Below are 17,071 nucleotides of genomic sequence, written 5' to 3'. Positions count from 1 at the left end.
GATGCGGAGAAAGAGGATCTCTTTTGTATTGTTGGTGGGAATGCAAGCTGGTGCAGCCACTCTGGAAAACAGTATGGAGGTTCCTCAAAAAACTAAAAATAGAACTACCCTACGACCCAGCAATTGCACTACTAGGTATTTATCCAAGGGATACAGGTGTGCTGTTTCGAAGGGACACATGCACCCCAATGTATAATTATAGCAGCACTATCAACAATAGCCAAAGTATGGAAAGAGCCCAATGTCCATCGATGGATGAATGGATAAAGAAGGTGTGGTATATATATACAATGGAGTATTACTCGGCAATCAAAAAGAATGAAATCTTGCCATTTGCAACTACATGGATGGAACTGGAGAGTATTATGCTAAGTGAAATTAGTCAGAGAAAGACAAAAATCATATGACTTCACTCATATGAGGACTTTAAGAGACAAAACGGATGAACATAAGGGAAGGGAAACAAAAATAATATAAAAACAGGGAGGGGGACAAAACAGAAGAGATTCATAAATATGGAGAACAAACTGACGGTTACTGGAGGGGTTGTGGGAGGGGGGATGGGCTAAATGGGTAAGGGGCACTAAGGAATCTACTCCTGAAATCATTGTTGCACTATATGCTAACTAATTTGGATGTAAATTAAAAAAATAAAAAATAAAAGCAAAATATACATATATATATGTATATATATACAGAAAATAACTTAAAAATTTTAACACCCATAAATCAATAGCTTTGTTTATTAATATGATAACCAGTTAACACACATAATGGGAAAAAAGATACCTTTTATGAATACCTAGGCATATATCTAACAAAAAATACAGAAATAGACCCAACTGCATATGCAAATTTAACATACAATAAGGGAGGCATCTGAAATTAGTGGTGCTTACTCACCGATGGGTTTTTCTGTAAGCAGTGTTGGAATAGCTAGACAGACATAGGGAAAGTGATAAAATTGGATCCATTCCTCACTTGATACACCAGGATCAATTCCAACTGCATCAGAATTTTAAATATAGGGGTGCCTGGGTGGCTCAGTTGGTTGAGTGGCCAACTTCGGCTCAGGTCATGATCTTGCGGTCTGTGAGTTTGAGCCCTGCATCTGGCTCTCGCAGCTTGGAGCTTGGACTCTGCTTTGGATTCTGTGTCTCCTGCTCTCTCTGCTCCCCTGCTTGTGCTCTATCTCTCTCTCTCAAAAATAAATAAATGTTTACAAAAAAAATTTTTAATTAAAAAAAAGAATTTTAAATGTAAAAAATAAAACCTTTCAATTAGTAGAAGAAAACATGGGTGAATTTCTCTATAATCTGGCAACGAAAAAAAATTTAAATTAAGACTCAAAATCCCAAAGCATTAAGGAAAAGATAGAAAACTATATATAAACTATTTTTAATAGATTTGATCAAACTTTGTCAACAAACTGAAGAAAAAAGAAGATGGAGGCAAAACCTATAAATTAAAAAAAACAAAAACAAAAAAAAAAACCTATCAACCAGTTAACAATCCATGGGCCTTATTTGAATCCTGGTTCAAACAAACTGAAAATCAGTGCCTGAGGCAAAGGAAGAGTTAGCCATAATGATCCTGCCTTCATTTAAAATTTTGCTCAATGGGGTGCCTGGGTGGCTTAGTGAATTAAGCCTCCAATTTTGGCTCAGGCCATGATCTAGCAGTTTATAAGTTCAAGCCCCATGTTGGGCTCTGTGCTGACAGCTCAGCCTGAAGGCTGCTTCTGATTCTGTGTCTCCCTCTCTCTTTCTGCCCCTCCCCCACTTACATTCTTTCTCCCTCTCTCTCTCTCTCTCAACAATAAATAAACATTTAAAAAAAAGAAAAAAATGTGTTCATCAAGAATATTCTTTCACTAAGTTTGATTTTTTTAATTTTTTTAATGTTTATTATTTATTTTTGAGAGAGAGAGACAGAGTGCAAGCAGGGAAGGGTCAGAGAGAGAAGGAGACACAGAATCCGAAGCAGGTTCCAGGCTCTGAGCTGTCAGCACAGAGCTGGACACCAGGCTCCAACCCACAAACCAGGAGATCATAACCTGATCCGAAGTCAGACGCTTAACCAACTGAGCCACCCAGGTGCCCCTGATTTTTTTTTAATGTTTGTTGTTGAGAGAGAGAAACACACAGAAAGTGAGTGGAGGAGGGGCAGAGAGAGATGGAGACACAGAATTGGAAACAGGTTCCGGGCTCTGAGCTGTCAGCACAGAACACAACGCAGGGCTTGAATCCATGAACCGTGAGATTATGACATGAGCTGAAGTTGGACACTTAACCAACTGAGCCATCCAGGAGCTCCAAGTTTGATTTTTTTGATGTAGCACTTGATTTCCAAGATCTTTGCAGCGCCTTAAGTTTTGTGGCAAGTGTCTCACCTTCCTCGCCCTAGTCCTGGCCCTGCTGGGTGCCAGGCACTGAGAAGCCTGGAGAGGCTAAAGGAGAAAGAAGTTGGATTCGGGCAAACAGCAGGCCCTCTGTTGGAATAAACGGACATTACAGACAATTACATGCAAGGCATTGACTAGCTTGTTTGCTGTTCTGGGGTGGAGAATAACACTCAGGCACTCATTCTCCCCAAGGTCTTCCTCTGTCTCCAGTGGTCAGACTGCCAGCCTCCACCTCCATCTCTGAGTCTGGGTCTCTATCCTATCTTGCTGCCTTCCAGTCTCTGGTTATAACATCTGCTGACAAATCCAATTGAGACGTGCTTTACTTAGGCTCCACTGAAATGAAATTAATGAAAAATAGATTCTGATGCAATTTTACTCTTTATCCTGGCTACATCTTTTTCCTGAAATCTTCCTCTCTCTAGTTAGACCAATCCCTGCACTGCACAATGGCCAAAATCCAGCAGTCTCTACGGCCCGCACCTGTTTGTGCATCTCTCTGCTTGTTGGGAAGCTCCTGGGGGAGCCCAAAGGGCTCACAGTTCCTAGTGTTTGAGCCTCAGGCACTCACTAGAATAGTAACTAAAGGTAATAGCAACTTAGTAAATGCTCATTGCTCGAATAATAAATGAATTCAGGCATCTTGATTACTGGACAGAATGTGGTATTGAAGTCAGGAACACCCATGCAGCATGAACACTGATTCCAAAACAGAGTACTGTAGGCACGCCTGGGCTGTGCAGGGAGAGGGGAGCTCTGTGTGAGCCTGTGCAGCAGGGTTAGTATGGCCAGAGAGGACATCTCCAAGTGATGAATAAGGACAGTGAGCACAACTGGGAAGGAGGGGGAGCCTCATCAGGGGCTGCCCTGGATGGAGGTCTCAGGAGCCAGTGGGCAGAACAGGAAGTTCATTGATCAGAGGTGTGTGTTTTGAAAATCTGACCAATTCTGTATTTCAGCTGAAGAAGGAAGGGAATAAAATTTGGTTAGGGAAATGGAAAGGCAGAAATCAACAAAATAAAAGACAATTATAAAGGGGAAAAATGTCACCATGTTGGTTCTAATGCTGTATCATTATTTTTGCCTCTTTTAGAAATGCTCATTAGCAAGCTAAATTCACATCTCTGAGAGCAGTGGTTCTGGGACTTCAGCACAGGATGGAATCCCCTAAGGACATGTCAAACCAATTGTCAGGGCCCACCCCCAGAGATTCTGATTCAGCAGGCCTGGGGTGGGGCCTGAGAACGGGCATTTGTAGCAAGCTCCCAGGGGGAACCTGTTGCTGCCCTTCTGAGGAATCACTGTTTGAGAATCACTGTTCCAGAGGGCCTGGCTCTGACCCCCAGTAACAAGAGGATGATCTTAAATATCTGTACAGCTCCTAATTGTTTACAGAGCTCTTTCATGGACACTGTGATTCACTTAATCTCCTGTAAACCCCACCAAACCCTGCCATGCCTGATAGAGCAGCCATTCCCCATTGTTTGTTATGCATCCGCCATCAGCCATCAGCCTCCTCAGGGAGGGCACTTAGGATGGGGCAGAGCTAAGGAGGAGGGTTCTTCCCCACTCAGCCCCTTGAGGGGGAGGGAACAAAGTCGCATACTCATGCCCATATTTAATTAACTAAACCAAAACAAAGTGTTTTTATTTTTTTTAATGTTTATTTATTTTTGAGAGAGAAGGAGACAGAGCCAAGCAGGAGAGGGGCAGAGAGAGAGGAAACACGGAATCCAATCCTAAGCAGGCTCCAGGCTCTAAGCTGTCAGCACAGAGCCTGAACAGGGCTTGAACTCATGACCCAAGAGATCATGACCTCAGCCAAAGTCAGTTGCTTAAACCACTGAGCACCCAGGTGCCCCAAAACAAAGTTCTTTTAAATAAATGTATGGAGTGCTTTCTAGGAAGTTGGATGGTTTTTGCTTCATTTGGCTAGTAGGAGCTTATAATTTAAACTTCACATTAACCTTCCTATTTAATAACGAACACAAGCCTAATGTGTAATGAAATATGCAGATAGTGCATTTTATCAATATTCCAGTTTTGGCAGTATTTCCCAAAGTATGGAATAGGACCACCCTGTCCACGTCAGAATCAGCCCCTGTGATTCCACCAGTGGATGAGCTCCTCCCCCAGCCCTCCACATCTGACGTGTGTTCCTGTGTGTGTGTATACACACATGTGTGTACACACGCATGCATACACACGCATGCACCCACGTCAGAAACAAAGAGACACAGAGGCAGAGAGCCACATTTAGTATGCAGATATTAAAAAGACCTATGGCAGTTGCTTTTGTCCCCTCTAGTATGTTGGGGGGGGGGGGGAGTGGCATGATAGTTTATTTACACTGTCACAGGAATTAAGGGGACACCGCTGGGACAGAGCACAGCTGGGAGGTTGGACAGGGGTCAGGCACACAGCCTTGTCACAGCAAAGCTGGACTCTGAAGGGAGCCACGTGAGGAACATTTTCAGTAAGAACCAGGCAAGAGAGCATACTTGTGAGTGTGCAGGAAGCTCTCCCAGGAGTATGACCTCAGGGAATCAAGGGAAAGGAATCCTGCCTGGGAGGCAGAGGGCCAGGGTCTGGAAGAGGGGCAGGCAGGGCCAGGCTGCTGTAGGAGAGAGAGATCAGCATGGGAAGGGCCTCTGGACCCCATGGTCAGCCCAGCCTTGCTGCCTGAAGGGAGGAAGGTGAATGGCCACCGACCACTCTGGGAGCAAGAGGAAGAGGACTGCATGTGGAAACCAGGCACATCTCTGCAGTGTTTCCCCCCCGCCCCAGCTCTTCCCTTCTCCAAACCTCCATCACCTCACTCATAAAGAGGAGTAATAAAAATACCTATTCAATGCAGAGGATGTTCAACCAAGTGGTTTTTAGAAAAATGCCTAGGCAGGAATCTGGTGTTCAGACAGTTGCCACTGTCCTGCTGGTCTGTGACCAGCTGGCAATGGGCCATCCCCCACAGGGCCTGTTAAGACCCATCTCTGGGGCCACCTGGGTGACTCAGTTGGTTAAGCATCCAACTCTTAATTTCTGCTTAGGTGATGATCTCATACTTCGTGAGTTTGAGCCCTGCATCAGGCTCTGCGCTGACAGCACAGAGCTTGCTTGGGATTCTGTCCACTCCTCTCTCTGCCCCTCCCTTGCTCACTATCTCTCTCTCAAAAATAAATAAAAATAATACTTAAAAAAAAAAAGACTGGTCTCTGAAGCCCTCAGGGAGACAGTGCTGCCCCTCAGCTGTGCACTTCACCCACCGTGGTCTGTCTCATGGGGCTGCTCAGAAGCCAAAGAGTGGTAGATGCATACACATGTTAAGATGGCAGAAGGAACCTGAGTTTCATTTCTTATCAGTTTTCACATAGCAGTTGGAAAACTGCTCTTCTCTCTTTTCTGAGACAGTCCAACCCTGGGATATTACAACAGACAGGGTCCTTATTCATGGGGTCAAAGACCTGGGGCCATACAGGCAGTAGTGATGGGACAACTGTGGCACCAAGAGACTGAATCCTGGGCCAACCTTCTATTCCCATGCTGCACCGCCTCTCCTAAGACGAAGTCAGAGTGAGAACAGCTTGGCACACCACTGTTCCCAGGGTGAGACCCTCAGAGGAGTTCTGTCCCACGGCCAAGATGCACAGGAATGAGAAGGATTGCAGAGCCAGGGCATGATCCCCCTGAACTTCACACCAATAGTAGAAGGCAGTATGGGTACATGGGCCCATGAAATGTAGGTTGAGGGACTCAGCAGTGCACTTGAAGAGATGGCATGGGGCAACAGGGTGAGGGTGGCCAAGGTGGACAGAAGCCTATATCCCCATGGCCCATCTGCCCCTGTCATCACAGTGCCTGAATATGAGGCTTTGGTGGCAGTGGGTGGGGTGGGGTGGGGTGGGGGTATGAGGTTTAAAAAATAAGTCTTCAGGGGATAGGCAGAGTAACTTCTTTTCATGCAAATGGTTATATTTGAATGTGGTTTTAAAAAAAGTGTATTTTAAACCCACTCTTTAATCTCTGCATGGAGGACAAGGTACAAAGAAGGAGGTAGTAGGCATAAATCTGCACTCTAACACTAATGAAAGCTTGTCATGGTCACAGCACGGTGGCCTATATGAGTGTAAAAATATTTTGACAGAATTACTCCCAATGACCAAAAGGTGGAAACAACACAGGCATCCAGCTACAGATGAACAGATACACAAAAGGTGGCATATCCATACAATGGAATATTATTCAGCCTTGTTGTGAACTGCATCTGCGTGTCCCCTCAAAATTCATATATGTTGAAGCCCTAACCCCCAATGTGGTATATTAGCAGGCAGGGCCTTCAGGAGGTAATGAGGTCTAGATGAAGTCATGAGGATGGAGCCCCATGATGGTATTAGTGTCCTTGTGAGAAAGAGAGACTAGAGTTCATTTTCTCTAGTGAGTTCTGCTGTGAGAACACAGCAAGAAGGCAAGAAGTAGGCAGTCTGCAAGCCAGGAAGTGGGCCTTCACCAGGCACTGGCTCTGCCGACACCTTGATCTTGGACTTCCCAGCCTCCAGAACAGTGATAAATAAATGTCTCTAGTTTACATCATCCAGTCTGTGGTATTTTGTTTCAGCAGCCCAAAGAGACCAAGACAAGCCTTAAAAAGGAAAGAAATTCTGACCTGCTACAACACAGAAGAACCTTGAAGCCATTACCCTTAAGCAAACTAAACCAGTCACAAAAGGACAAGTATTATAGGATCCACTTGTATGATATACCTAGAGTTGTAAGATTCAGAAACAGAAGTAGTACAGTGGTTGCCAGAAGCTGGGGATGGGGGAGAAATGGGGAGTTCATGTTTAATGGGTACAGGGGAAGATGAAAATGTTCTAGAGATAATGGTGGTGATATTTGCACATCAGTGTGAATGGTAATGCCACTGAACTGTTCACTTCAAAAAGGTTAAAATGGTAAATTTCATGTTACATATGTTTTCACAATAAAAAACCAGCTAAGGTTAAATGTATTAACTGGGTGTTGGTAGCAGGATTTAAAACAGCTCTGTACTGTGAAAGGGATACTCATTGAAATATGGATACCTACTAAAATGAAGTAAGTTGAGGTACCCCTTCCCTTGCAGAAGCCACCTGGATGCAGGGGCTGATAGTTGCTAGTAGGCAGGTGCCTGTGGGGCCCAGTCGGGGAGCAGTGGGCTACAGACTGTTGACCATGTCTCAGATGCAGCCTCATGTGACAAGAAGCAAAGCCTTCAGCTCTGTCTGCAATGAAGAATAACATACTCTTATTCTCTGATTTGCCCCCCAGGTGGAAGTGACAAAAGAGGAGCTCCACCAGCCAAGGCTCCAGTACGTGGAGAGAAGGAAGAAGGCAATCTCCTAATTGGTACCATATACATCAGGTCAAATAGTTTTCTTTCTTTCCAGCAACACCAACCAAAAGTTCCACCCAACTAAGAGCCATGTGCAAGATAGTGTAAAAACAGTGAACATCTCTGAGGTCACACATCTCCCTGCCTGATCCCCCATCCTAATAGTCTTGAACCTTAGATGAGCTTACTCCCCCTTACAAATACGCAAAGAGGATCAAAGAGGTTAGACAGCATGTCACATCTCCCCATAGTGGCAGGTCTGGGGCTCAGGTTAGGCCAGCGTGCCTGGCTCCAAAGCAGCAGCAGTTGTCAGAGAACCTGGCCTACAGAGCAGAGCGTCCAAGTGGTGGTTATCTGGAAAGAAGGAAAAGGACACTCAGCAATAGTATGGGATTTGAACTCACCCCACAATGGGTAAAATTAATAGCATACTTAATTATATGCTTACTTTATGCCAGTGTAAAATTTTCCATAGCCTTTTATATCAGTATAACATCTACAGTGGTCTCAGCAAACTTTCTGTAATAGTCCAGATAGTAAATGTTTTTAGTTTTGTGGGCCTTGTGGTCTCTGTGTTAACTGCTCAACTCAGCCATGTGCAAAAGCAACCAGAGACAACATGTAAATGAATGGATGTGACTGTGTTCCAATATAATTTTATTTACAAAAACAGATGGGGGTCACAGGTGGCCCATGGGCCATAACTTGCCCACCCCTTATGTATGCAAACACAGGGATACATTTCCATTTTATCAGCCATGACCAGGTATCCACCAGTGTCCCAGCACCGGTTCACCAGTGTGAGCCTCACATGCCATGTGCTGGTTGCTTTCCTCCAGCAATTGGCTGGTGCCTCTTGTGGTCAGGCTGCAGGATATCTGTTGTACCTTTTTAATCAGGATTATCCCACCTGGGAAATCTAGCATCCTTATGAATTTTGTTCGGCTGTTACTGTGACTGTCATGGTTCTTGGAGAGATGACAGATAGCTTAGCAGACATCTCAGTAAGTTTGGTATTTCAGTCAACTCTGGATTGTGTGGACTCCTTCCTAAGAGCCAAGTGGGGGGTGAGAGCTGAGGGGGTGGGTTGGCACACTGATAAAGCCTGTAATTGGGATATGGTGGGTGACACAGTTACATTGTGGAAGTGTTACATGTTTGAGTAACTTGGAAGAGGATTGGAAATCAAGAGTAACTCCAGATTAATCAACGTGTACTTAGGGGGTTGATTTTTTTTAAGTTCTTATTTATTTATTTTGAAAGAGATGCAGACAGCACAAGTAGGGGAGGGGCAGAGGGAGAGGAAGAGAGAATCCTAGCAGGCTCCACGCTGCTACCGCAGAGCCCAGCGTGAGGACTGTGAGATCATGAACTGAGCCAAAGAGTCGGACGCTCAACCAACTGAGCCACCCAGGAGCCCCAGGTGTTTGATTTTTTTGTAAAGAATCTACTCTATCTTCTTTTCAACCAGCTGTCATTGGAGGTAACAGAACATAAGGTCAGAAACACTTTAGTTCATAATGCCCCCCCTTCTCTCATAGGGCACACTCAGAGGGATGAAACTTGGATTTGAGTTTTATTCAGTGTCCTACATGAAGAATGGAGCAGTTATCCCAAACAGGCAGAAATGGCTTCTCTCCATTCTCTGTGTGTTCTCACTCACGTGCACTTTTGCCACTTACATCCCCACTTACAGCACTGTGGCTTCCCTCTTCTTTCTTGCAGATGGATGGTTTCTAGCCTGCTTCCAAACCCCACCTCGGCTGAGTGTTGGGCAGCCCTTCTACATGATCCTATGACTCTTGATATGGACGCAGTCCTGTCAGACTTTGTTCGGTCCACGGGGGCAGAACCTGGTCTGGCCAGAGACCTGCTGGAAGGTAAGCTGGCCTCCTCATCCCACGCCACTCTCTTGGCCCTAACTACCTTGCAACCCGGTGACAAAAGATAAGAAGATTTTTGTTGCCTGACAATGGTTGTACCTGGATTCTTAAAAAAAGGTGGGGGGGGGGGGGTGATGAAATTATTTTTGTTATTCTTGGCTTTATTTTGAGTATGGAATAGATTACTCAATTCTACAGTAATAGTGCAAAAGACATTATTAGTTCGGCTTTGCTTTGCATTAAAGCTTAAAGATATTGAATCAATTTATCAGAAATCACTTTTTTTAAAGGAACTATATTCAATAGAGCAGAAATATATTCCGTAGAGCAGAAATAATAGAACATTCAAGAAAACATTTTATTGGAGGCCTGAGCATTTCTTTTTTAAAAAATTTTTGACGTTTATTTATTATTGAGAAACAGAGAGACACAGAGCGTGAGCAGGGGAAGGGGAGAGAGAGGGGAAGACACAGAATCTGAAGTAGGCTCCAGGCTCTGAGCTGTCAGCACAGAGCCCAACACAGGGCTCAAACTCACAAACTGTGAGATCATGACCTGAGCCGAAGTTGGTTGCCTAACCAACGGAGCCACACAGGCACCCTAAGACCTGAACATTTCTCATCTCTATCTTCACTGAGACAAAAATACTTTAGGCCAAAGTTTTTGATGAATAAAAACCACCTAGCAGCCAGTAAAATAGGTGGTAATAATTCATACGCAAGAAGGCAGAATTCATCAAGCCGTACATGTAGATATCATTTGTTACATGAAAAATGTGCAATTTCTGTCTCAAGCTCTAAAATGGATTTACTTTGTGTATTTTGAAAATCTCTGTGGTGTGTGTGTGTGTGTGTGTGTGTGTGTGTGTGTGTGTGTGTGTGTTTGGCGGGGTAAAAGGTGGGAAGAGCCTGTTATAATTCCTCAGAACAAACAAATGCGTGAGAGAATTTTTAAATGATTACCCTTGGCTTCAAATGTATAAGCCACTGTTTATGGAATTATCTAAGACTTGGTTAAGTATCATAAATCACTGTCATCCCTTAATTCACTTAGGAAACGATGTGGATTACTCTACATTTGTGGGAATGGTGGAGGTTACCACTCAATCCTAGTGAAAATTAAAAGCCAGCTCTTCAAGGGTTCTGAGAAAATGGCAATAGGGAAGCAGCAACAGTGCAATTTTTAACTTTCCCTGAAGCTCCCAGAATGTCAGACAAACTCAGAGTTCAGAATAAAATATGCTTACTGAACATTTATGACATACATACATCAAAGTGCGATTTTCACCTCCCAGTAGTCACATCCTCTCCCTGCATTTCCATTGTTCTGAAGTAAGCAGCAGTGCAAAGAGGCAGATTCAGAATGAGGTTGGCAGCGAGAGCTGGGGCCAAATCCAGATCCAGCCACTTACTGCCTGTGACACATAGGGCAGATTATTTTCTTCCCTTAACCTCAGTTTTTTCTGTATATTGAGACTAACCCACCTTCCAGGGTGATTACACGCATTAGAAGCTGTGATGTCAAATGCTTAGTAGAGTGACCTGTGTGTAGCAGAGGCTCAAAAAACAGTTGAAAAAAACAAAAAAACAAACAAACAAAAACAGTTGGAGAAGATCCCCTTTGACATTGCAGCCTCGGTAACTGGGACTGACATTGTGCTTAATATCTAGACAGCCTTAAATAGAAAATGAGAATTGTCAGCTTTTTTCTTCCTTAATTTTATCTTTATTTTATTTAAAAGATAAAATTGACCTTTTGGTCAATTTTGAAAAATTGACCTTTTGGGGTGCAATTCTAAGAATTTTAACACATGCATAGATTTATTTTTTTAAGTTTATTTACTTTGAGAGAGAGACAGAAACAGACTGAGGGAGGGACAGAGAGAGAGGGAGAAAGAGAAACCCCAAGCAAGATCTGCACTGTCAGTGCAGAGAACAACGCGGGGCCCAAACCCACAAAATGTAATATCATGACTTGAGCTGAAATCAAGAGTCAGAAACTTAACCAACTGAGCCACCCAAGTGCCCCAACATGCATAGATTTATGTTACTATTACCACTCTCAGATGAGAGAATCACCTCATTCCCCACCCCCAGTCCACCCTTCTGCTCTGTTCGACGGCCATGCCCTCTCCCTCCCTATCCACTGGCAGCCACTGCTCTGTTTCCTGTCATGTTAGCTTTGTCTCTTTTAAGAGTGCCATAGAAATGGCGTCACATAAAACCTAATCTTTTGAAACTGGGTCTGTTCACTCAGCATAATTATTTTGAGATTCATCCAAGTTGTGTGTGGAGTTTGTCCCTCTCTATTGCTAAGTGCTACCCATTCTAGAAATGAACCACAGTTTGCTTTCCAGTCACCTGTGCAAGGGCATTTCAGCTGCTTCCCATTTGGGGCAGTTATGACTAGAGCTGCTATAAACATCTGAGAACTGGGGTTTTTGTGAACATAGTTGAAATTTTTCCAGGGTGAACACAGAGAAGTGGGGTTTGCTGGTTCATATGGTAACTGTATGTTTAGATTTAAAAGAACTTGCCGAGCTGTTTTCCAGAGTGCTGAACCATTTTGCATTTCCACCAGCAATGGTATTTCTTTTTTCATTATCATTATTTTCATGATTTTCATGGGTGTGTATGGATATTTCCCTATCACTTTAGTTTTCATTCCCCCACTGACCAATGATGTTCAGTTTTTTGTTATTATTTTCTATCTGTATCTTCTCTTTGAAGTGTTCATTCAGTTGTTTGGCCTATTTCTAAATGGAGTTATTTGATTTCTTACAGTGGAATTTTGAGAGTTCTGTATATATTCCGTGAATATCATCCTTTGTCAGAGATGAGATTTGCAAATATTCTCCGCCAGTCTGCGCTTGAATTTTTATCCTCTTGCCAGTTTCTTTTGCAGAGCAAAAGTTTTTAATCTTGATGAAGTCCAATTTATTTTTTTCTTGCATAGGTGACATTTCAGGTGACATGTCTAAGAGCCTTTGCATGACAGTCATGAAGATTTTCTCCTAGATAGTTTCTTAAAAGTTTTATACTTTATGGGCACCTGGGTGGCTCAGTCGGTTAAGAATCCGACTTTGGCTCAGGTCATCATCTCTCAGTCTATGGGTTCAAGCCCCGCATCAGGCTCTGTGCTGACAGCTCAGAGCCTGGAGCCTGCTTCCCATTCTGTGTCTCCCTCTCTCTCTGCTCCTCCTCTGCTCGTGCTCTGTCTCTCTCCCTCTCTCTTTCTCTAAAAACAAATAAACATTTTTAAAAAATTATAAAAGTTTTATACTTTAGGTCTCCAACTCATTTTGAGTGGATTTTTGTATGACGTGAGATTTGGGCGAGAATTCATTTGTATACATATGGAAGTCCATTTGTTTCAACACTATTTGTTGAAATGCTTATCCTTCCTCCTCTGTTGAATTGCCTTGGTGCATTTGTCAAAAACCAACTAAATGTATCTGTGGGAAGCTATTTCTTGATGCTGATTGTGTTCCATTGATCAACATTTCTATTCTTCTGCCCGTACTTTGCCATCTTGATTAGTATAGCTTTGTGGTGAGTCTTAAAATCAGCATGATTCTTCCAACCTTATTTTTCTTTTTCAAAAGCATTTCAACTATTCTATTACCTTTGCCTTTCCATATAAATATGAGCATTAGCTTATGTCTGTTTATAAAATTTCCTGCTGGGATTTTGATTGGAATTATGTTAAATCTGTAAATCCTATGTTTTGCCTTACACTCTATGAAGTCAGCATAGCGATACTTGACATTTATGTAGGACTTCTTTGTTTTCTTTCATCCACATTTTGTAATTTTTAGCCTATAAATCCTATATGTGTTTGTTAGATTTATATATAGGCCTTTTTTTGAGGTACTGTAAATGGTATTTTTTTAATTTCAGTTTCTAATTGTTCATTGCTAGTATCGAAAAATATAACCAATTTTTGTGTGTTGCCCTTGTATCCTACAATCTTTATAAATTCAATTATTTGTTCTAGGGTATATGTGTATGTGTACACCCTCATGCATGTGTGTGTGTGTGTGTGTGTGTGTGCATGCATGTGTATATTCCTTTGGATTTTCTACATAGGCAGTCATGTTATCTCTGAATAGGGGGAGTTTTATTTATTCCTTTCAAATATGTATGCCTTTTGTTTATTTTTCTTGTATTATTGCATTGGCTGGAACTTCCAGGAAAAGGTTGAATGGTAATGGTGAAAGAGAGCATCCTTGCCTTGTTCTTGATCTTAGGGGGGGGAGCAGTCCCCCATCAGTCTTTCATCATTATGTAAAATAGCTGTAGGTTCTTGTAGATAGTTCTTCATAAGGTGGAGGAAAGTCTTTTCTGTTCATAGTTTGCTGAGAGTTTTATCGTGAGTACATGTTAACTTTTTCAAATGCATTTTCTACACAATTGATATGATCCAGTGTTTTTTCCTTCTTTAAACTGCTAATAAAATAGATTATACTGATTGCCTTCTAATACTAAAGCAGGCTGTCAGCCATTATTTAAAGATTTTTCTTTTTTAAAAAATTTTTAAATGTTTTATTTTTATTTTTGAGACAAAGAGAGACAGAGCATGAATGGGGGAGGGTCAGAGAGAGAGGGAGACACAGAATCTGAAACAGGCTCCAGGCTCTGAGCTGTCAGCACAGAGCCTGATGCGGGGCTCGAACTCAGGAGCTGTGAGATCATGACCTGAGCCAAAGTCAGATGCCCAACCGACTGAGCCACCCAGGTGCCCCTATTTAAAGATTTTTCTAATCCACATTTTTCTCTTCTCCTGAGACTCAGCTGATATGAGTGTTAGAATTTACTACCATTCTCAATTCACTGCAGTTCTATTCACTTTCTTTCTCAATCTTACATCCATTATTCCAATTAGATTACTTCTGTTGCTCTGTTTATATATTTACTATTTCCTTTGTCATCTCTATTCTGTTATTGAACCCATCCAATGAATTATGTTGTTTGGGTTGTTGAAACTTTTTTTATTTCTTTTTTTAATGTTTATTTATTTATTTTTGAGAGAGAGAGAGAGAGAGAGAGAGCAAGAGCAAGCAGGGGAGGGACAGAGAGAGAGAAGGAGACACAGAATCCAAAGCAGGTTCCTGGCTCTGAGCTGTCAGCACAGAGCCTGATGCAGGGCTCAAACTCATGCAACTGTGAGATCATGACCTGAGCTGAAGTCAGACACTTAACCAACTGAGCCACCCAGATGCCCCCCAATTTTTTTTATTTCTAACATTTCCACTTGATTCTTCTTTATATCTTCCATTTATTTTCTGAGGCTCTGTATTTTTTCTCCTGTTGTAAAACATGTACAATAACCACTCTGTAGTCTTTCTCAAATAATTCCAATAACAATTTCATTTCAGTATTGCTGTTGAGATGTCTCTGGGTTTTGTTTTGTTTTGTTTTGTTTTTGCATATGAGTAAATTTGGATTGACATTATGAAGATTATGTTTTGAGACTGTGGCTATTGTTTAAACTTATGGTACATGTTATTTTTGTTTTAGAAGGCAATTGCCCCAATTGAGTTCAGATCAGAAGTTCCAGGTTCCCCAAGACTTCGGTGAATTGCAACTCCAAGGTCAACTTTAGTTGACCAGTAGCCAGTCTGCATCCTAGGCAGGAGTCTGTCCCATATTTCACTACTCAAAGTACTCTGGAATCTATTTATAGTCAGATCCATACATGTACAGCTCAGGGTTAAACCCAAGCATTCAGGAACAACTTTAAGGGGTTGTTTTCCCAAATTCCTGCCTCGTTGTAATCTCCTCAATAGTTCTGGATCCCTGGGACTCTACTCTTCCAGTCTTCTAGCAAGCTGGAGCTTTGTTTACCCCCACATTTCTACACACTTGATTCGACTGTGCTTATATCTGAGCTAAGCAATAAGAATCCAGAAAGAGAAGAAAGCTGTGGGGTTCACCTCTGGGAACCAAAACTCTTGTGATTAAAAAGGATTTCTCTGCCTCCCTCGTTTTTTTTTCCTGCCATCCTCCATTGCTGCCACAAAATTGCTTGAGGTCTGTAGCACTAGAGAACTGAGAAAATTTTTTTAAAAGATAAATTAAGGGTTTCTACACACTCTGTGAACATTAGAGATCCCTTTTCTGTTTTGGGGGCCAGAGCTAGATGGCCTTGCCTGGAGCTAATGCCCATTTCTGAGTTTGAGGCTGCAGTGGGTTCTTACTGGGGAGACTTCAACTCACTACCAGTTCTGGGGTACTTTGAGCTATTGCTTCTTCCTCATTCTGCCAGCTCTCACATGTACCTCTGAGTCCCCAGCCACTGCTCCTTGCAGTCTTTCCTGGTGTCATTCTTCTCTCAGCAGGAGAAATGGGGTTCCATGTCCTTCCTGAGGCTCACCCAGGATGGAACCTGTCTGCTGTCTTTACCATTGGGAAGACTATGGTTACATATGTATGTCGGATTCTTTCAGAGTTGTTTGGGTCAAGATTTTTCTCAAAGCTAGTGTTTCAAAGAATAAAATATTTTCCTTGTGATCTTTTGAAGGGTAAAACCTCGCAGTGATAGCAGAAGCTGAGTGAAAAGGTCCATGGGCCCTCTCTGTACTATTTTTTAAACTTCTTGTGAGTGTTTTTAATTAATTTATTTCAAAATAAAAAAGTTTAAAACACACATACAGTGATGAGAATCACAATAGAGCAGAGGACAGCCAGTGAGAAAGAATAGCATAGATTGATCAAGTCCCTGGCAACAAAAAAAGACAGGAGAGGGACAGCAGAATACAGAGAGAGAAGGACAGAGAATGCACCCTGATCTGCCTCCAGGTGAAAGTGCATCCATATCTGGCTGTCTGGTTCCTACATAGTCACCTTTGGAGCATTGGCAAACTGGTCCTTCTGAAATAAGTTCAGGTTGAATGATTCCGTTTCCCCAAATCCTTTGATATCCCCTATTACCTATAGAATAAACTCCCCCACATGGAACTCAATTCCTTTCAGCCTTTTCCCTATTCCATCCCTTCTGTCTCATCTCTGGTGCAGTTTTTCACCACCCTTTTCCCCAGAAACACCATCCACCTCTGTGCTTCAGCTTCAGCTCAGTTCCTGTGCTCCTGTGCTGCCCACTCGCTCTATACACACTCTGGCTCACTGTTGAGATTCTGCTTCTCTTCCAAGTTGGTGTATGAGTGCCATGACATTAGGAACCAAAGCATGTTTTGCTCACTGTGTTCCCCTAACACCCAGTACCTGCCAGTCCCCCAGGACGATCTGGCTGCTGGGCATACATCAATGAGCATCCAGACAAAAATCGTCATCCTCATGGAGACAGACAGTAAGTAGCATAAATAAGTTATATAGTATTTTAGTGCTTAGTGCCATGGAGAAAACTATATCAAGAGGAGGAGGTAGGGAGTGTAGATGTAGGTATAGTTTTTAATTA

At 42.6% G+C, this 17,071-nt stretch overlaps 1 protein-coding gene across 2 annotated transcripts in view; it reads left to right on the top strand.

The window, feature by feature from the left end:
- The window catches only part of OTUD7A (OTU deubiquitinase 7A), a 372,245-nt gene that overhangs the window by 209,810 nt on the left and 145,364 nt on the right, over window positions 1-17,071 (top strand). For both annotated transcript variants that reach the window (XM_060617887.3, XM_060617886.3), the window contains 2 exons: window positions 7,709-7,802; window positions 9,498-9,652. In XM_060617887.3, the coding sequence (XP_060473870.3) occupies window positions 9,502-9,652 (151 nt within the window). In that variant the 5' untranslated portion in view covers window positions 7,709-7,802; window positions 9,498-9,501. The remainder of the gene's footprint in view (window positions 1-7,708; window positions 7,803-9,497; window positions 9,653-17,071) is intronic.

The sequence above is a fragment of the Panthera onca genome, chromosome B3, assembly GCF_046562875.1.
Source record: "Panthera onca isolate mPanOnc1 chromosome B3, mPanOnc1 haplotype 2, whole genome shotgun sequence".
In the NCBI taxonomy this organism is placed as follows: domain Eukaryota; kingdom Metazoa; phylum Chordata; class Mammalia; order Carnivora; family Felidae; genus Panthera; species Panthera onca.
The sequence above is the reverse complement of the archived record's forward strand: the minus strand, read 5'-3'. Positions and strand labels throughout refer to the sequence as shown.